At 43.9% G+C, this 4,763-nt stretch overlaps 1 protein-coding gene across 1 annotated transcript in view; it reads left to right on the top strand.

Annotated features, from left to right (window-relative positions):
- The window catches only part of LOC112481874 (antigen WC1.1-like), a 21,580-nt gene extending 18,761 nt beyond the window's left edge, over positions 1-2,819 (top strand). The window contains 7 exon segments of the mRNA XM_025048650.1: positions 322-363; positions 456-489; positions 491-768; positions 1,017-1,049; positions 1,766-1,903; positions 2,382-2,477; positions 2,707-2,819. Coding sequence (XP_024904418.1) covers positions 322-363; positions 456-489; positions 491-768; positions 1,017-1,049; positions 1,766-1,903; positions 2,382-2,477; positions 2,707-2,819 — 734 coding nt within the window.
- The last annotated feature ends 1,944 nt before the right edge of the window (positions 2,820-4,763 follow it).

Raw genomic sequence — 4,763 nt, 5'->3', positions numbered from 1 at the left:
TGCAAGGTCCTTCCTCCAGGGCAGCTTTCACCTTTCATTCAGGGGTGCGTATGTGTGGGTGTGTGTTTGTATTTGTGTGAAATATGGACAGTGATAAGAAGTAAACATTTTTTTAAAAACAGAAGTAAAGAGACCATTTCAGCTGATGCTAAGGGCTAGGATTCAGTGAATGTCTCAGTAACTCAACCCATCCTGTTCATTGCGAAGCCCGTGTTTTCCCTGCCATTGGACTGAGCCAAGGACCTTAAATAATCCTGTTTGGGGACGAGACTATGCCCAGCTGTCTTTGATCCAGGGCTTCCCTATTGTCTACTTCTGCAGGAATGAGACCCAAGAGCTGTGCAACTGCTGCCCCCTGCACAGGTACATGAGCCCCTCCCACCTCCCCTGTTGGTTCCCAGGGGCTCCTTCCCTCCCACCAGGCGCAGTAACAGGAGGTGCTGCTGCCTTTTCAGACAAAGAGAAGCTCCGACTCAGGGGAGGAGACACAGTGCTCAAGGCGAGTGGAGGTTTGGCACAACGGCTCCTGGGGCACAGTATGTGACGACTCCTGGAGCCTGGCAGAGGCCAACGTGGTGTGTCAGCAGCTGGGCTGTGGCTCTGCTCTGGAAGCCCTGCAGGAGGCGGCGTTTGGCCCAGGAAGTGGACGCATCTGGCTGGACGAGGTGCAGTGCAGGGGCAGGGAGTCGTCCCTGTGGGCCTGTGCTGCGGAGCCCTGGGGGCAGAGCGACTGCAAGCATGAGGAGGACGCTGGAGTGAGGTGCTCCGGTGAGTGGAGGAGCTTGGATTCCGCGGGCTCTGGCTGAGCTGAGGCTGGGCTGGCGTAAGATGGGGAGTTTGTATTCAGAAAGCACTAGGTCCTGTAATCTTGGATCTAGGAGAGGCAGAGCTGGGAGGACTCAACATTGGTATTGGGGTAACTGAGAGGTGACTTCAAGGCTCTGGTGGGAAAAGAAGGCTGCCTTGTGACTGACCGTCTCCTGTGTTCTAAACTCCTGTTTAGAATAGGAGCCTAGGTAAAAGAACAACATTGCCCAGCACTACAGCAGGTACAGTGCCATGATCCATGGGCAGAGGAGAATATTCAGATTTATGGTAAGTGGGTGGACCAAGGCATTGGAGTAGAATTGAGGGAGATGTGAGTTTATACCCAGAAGCACTTCCTGGATTACATTGCTTTCTGTACTCTAGTTTTGGGAGTAGCTTTTGCCTGATCTCCTGATATGTGGGGTAATAACAATATGGCAGTGGCGGTGGATGTAACCCTATAGCTTTTTCAGGCCAACTCAGTACAGTGATCCCATTCTTCTTTTCTTCTTTCCAGGTGAGAGGACAACAGTGGCCCCCAGCCATGGAAGTAAGTGGTTATTCCTCTCTGGATCATGAGATAGAAGAGACACCCATATTTCTATGGACTTGCACTGTGGAATCTACATATTTCTGGCAAAATTAACCCTATCAGTACGGAAAGCCCTAATAGTCAGAGATTTGTAATCTTATGAAATTGCGTCTGCTATAATGCCTCAAAACTGTTTATCAGCTTCGATTTTATAAAAATTCCTTAGCACCAGATTCAATTCTGGTTGACAAAGCTCAGAGAAGGACCTGGGTTGATCACATCTTGGAGTTCAGGCAGACGCATCGTATCCGAATGGTGATTTTATGGTCTTGAGGACTCAGGAAATGGACTCAGGAGAACTCATAAGGGGAGTTCTCCTGAGCTTATGATCCTCTCTAAAATATCATGGTCTTCTTCTCTCCTCAGGCACCAATTCCAGGTCATCTCCTGTCCTTGGTAACTTCTCCCTATCTGAGAGCCTCTGTATCATACTTGGTGGCCTTCTCTTGCTGGCTTTTATCATCCTGGGGATTCAGCTACACAGATGGAGAGCAGAGCACCAAGGTGGGCCTTAGAGATGATAAATGACCTATAAAGTAGTGGGAAGAGTATTGAGCCAGTTGTGATCAAGAAAAGTGCACAAGTATCAGTCTCCATTACTATTTTTTCGCAAACTCTACCTTCTCTACTATAGACTTTAAGATTTGAAAGAATTCAGTCCTTGGTCCTGGGTTGAATGTAAAATCACTCAAAAATTATGACTTTCTTAAAAAAAAAATATGACTTCTTTAAAAAAAAAATATGACTTTCTTTAAAAAAAAGTATGACTTCCTGTGTGGACAATATCAATAGAATTCAGTGTAGGATCAAGATCATGGTCAGGAAACCTAGGTCTGTCCTAGAAAGGCATAAGGCTGATAAAGTGACCCTAGAAGCCCACAGGGGTCTTTCTAAGGGTGAGCATTGGAAAGCACTGAAGACTTTGTCTATTGTATAAGGAATATCTCTAGGGCAGTCTCTAAACTCATGCCACTTTCCTCAGCCTTATCTGCTTTCGAAGATGCTGTCAATGAGGTCTTGTACCAGGAGATTGATTACCTCATAACACCAGAGAAGGAAGATCTGTTGGACAGCCCAGGTGTGTTCCATGCCCTCTCCTCTCTTCATGAGCTGGCTATGGGTTGTCTTCAGCAAGCACAGACACAACCACTAACCCAACCTCATATGGTTAGCCTCCTCCTAAGGCAGGAGCTATAAACCCTCTCTCTACAAGTCTGAAGCCTCAAGATTTCTTCTGAACCATGACATTAGGCCTCCTACTGTGGGAAAGTTTTTCTGTTTGTCTGTGATTGTTTTTTCTCTGCGAGGTAACCCATCTGATGACTCAATGGCTAAGCTGATGTATTACACAGAGGACAGTGAGGAGAATGGAGACCCTGAATCTGCCCTGGGTAATAGAGATAGGTCTTCCCTTGGATAGTGGGGATGTGACAGGAACCTCATCTGGGGAGAATTCCTCCTATGATTAGCACAGGAAGGATCTCTTCTTGCCAGTTCACAGCAATTTTTCCCTCTCTCTGCCCACTCTGTGACCTCAGAAAGGGAAAGATCAGACTCAGTTCTCTGTATTCGCAGCTACTTCCACTCAGTTACAAACATGCATCTAATGGATTAGCATGGATTCATAGACCATTTTTTTAAACATCTGAAACTGATAATCTCAAAAATTTGCTAAAAAGAACATTTGGAAGGATGGTTGGATCCTGAGACAGTATGATATTGGGATCATTTAGTGGGATATGTGTATATTGAGACCCAAAAGTTGATTTTAATAAACTCTGAATACATGGAGTGCTTGATGCCTGTACTTACCAGAAGCTCTTATTTAAAAAGGACCTAAGAGAGGAGAATGTCCCCCTAGATCTTCTCCAGATAGTAATGATGCACAGCTCTTGGGATGAGGCCTGTTGAGAAGGGCTCCTAGGGGTTGGATCATAAGGCCAACCAATCACTAGAGAGATTGAAAGTCAGATATACTGTGATCAGGACTGGTGGGATCTCCTGTCTCTGAATGATAGATGTCCAGTCTTGCCTCTCCCAGTCAGTGTGTGTCTTCCATAGCTTCATAAGGCACATGGACAGCCTTGGTACTCTTGGGCCAGATTCATCCTCCCTCAGTCTCTGATATGTGCATATTACATTATAACCCTGTACCATATACTTGAAAATAGTACCTGAAAACTCGTAGCCAAATAGCTTTTGTTGATGTTTTATTACATGAGAGCCCATGTTAGAAAAATATTGTTGACCTTGATATATTCGAATATTTAGAAGATTTAAATAATTTCCAAGAATATTGAGATCAATTGTGTGCCTTTGAATGTGCAGTGGCCTTAATTAGAGTCGTAAAGTCTCAGCACAGAAGGAAAATAAAATGCAATTTTCTCTCATTGTTTCAACTGACAGATGAAGACTTTCATTCCTTAGGAACAGGCTGCTCCCTTTTGGCATCTGACAGAGAACCCAAATTGTTCTCATGAATACTTTTATATCAGATTTTATCTGTTATTGAGGTGTTGAGGAGAGGTCATCTGAGGTACTTTGGAGAGGTCATCTCCTTCCTACATTTCTTAAGAAATCAGACCAGACTAGTGTGGAAGAGAGAATTCCTGTCTCTTTTTCACTCCTTGACATTATTCATCTACCTCCTTTCCAATAGTATAGATCAAGACAAGACTTTACACAGAGTAACTGAGTCAGTATGAAGTAGCTCTATCTAGCCTTTCAGACAAGTGTTGGACCCCTACGCTTGTGTATTTTGTAGCCACTTTATACTAGTCTCCTTCCACCAGAAGACTCTGTCCTGTCTTTTTGTCACCACTGAAACCAAGATTCTTTTCACCATTTCAGGCATCTCTCTTCAGTCTCCTAGAAAAGCTATCAACTCTAGCATGAGAGAGAAAGGATCCTCATTGGTCCTGTGACAAGAGGACTCCGAGCATGATGATGTTGAGCTTGGCACCATGTAGTGCCATTTTTGGAGCAAGTATGCCAGACACCTTGTGAAAATCTTTCTAATGTTGCCTTTTTCATAGCAAATAAATGATAATTCTGTCTTCATTACTGCAAAGTTTTCACATGCACCTATGATGAAAGGAAATTATTTGTAATAAATACTCTGAGCTTCATAGATGAATACTGTTCATTTAAGAATCTAGGTATGTTCACCCCCAATAACCTTAGAAAATTTAGTCTTCAAACATTCTTCTTTCCTCAAGTGAAATCTCAGTTGAAAAATCAGTGTTACACTTCCCCTCAGACTATACTCTTGCCTTCCTTTAGATAAAGAGTTTATACTTTTCTTGAACAGCATAAAACTATGAAATCTGGCTCTGAACTAAGTGCTTACTCTTAGGAAGATAAA

The sequence above is a fragment of the Pteropus alecto genome, unplaced genomic scaffold, assembly GCF_000325575.1.
Source record: "Pteropus alecto unplaced genomic scaffold, ASM32557v1 scaffold94, whole genome shotgun sequence".
NCBI classification, from domain to species: Eukaryota; Metazoa; Chordata; class Mammalia; order Chiroptera; family Pteropodidae; genus Pteropus; species Pteropus alecto.
The sequence above is the reverse complement of the archived record's forward strand: the minus strand, read 5'-3'. Positions and strand labels throughout refer to the sequence as shown.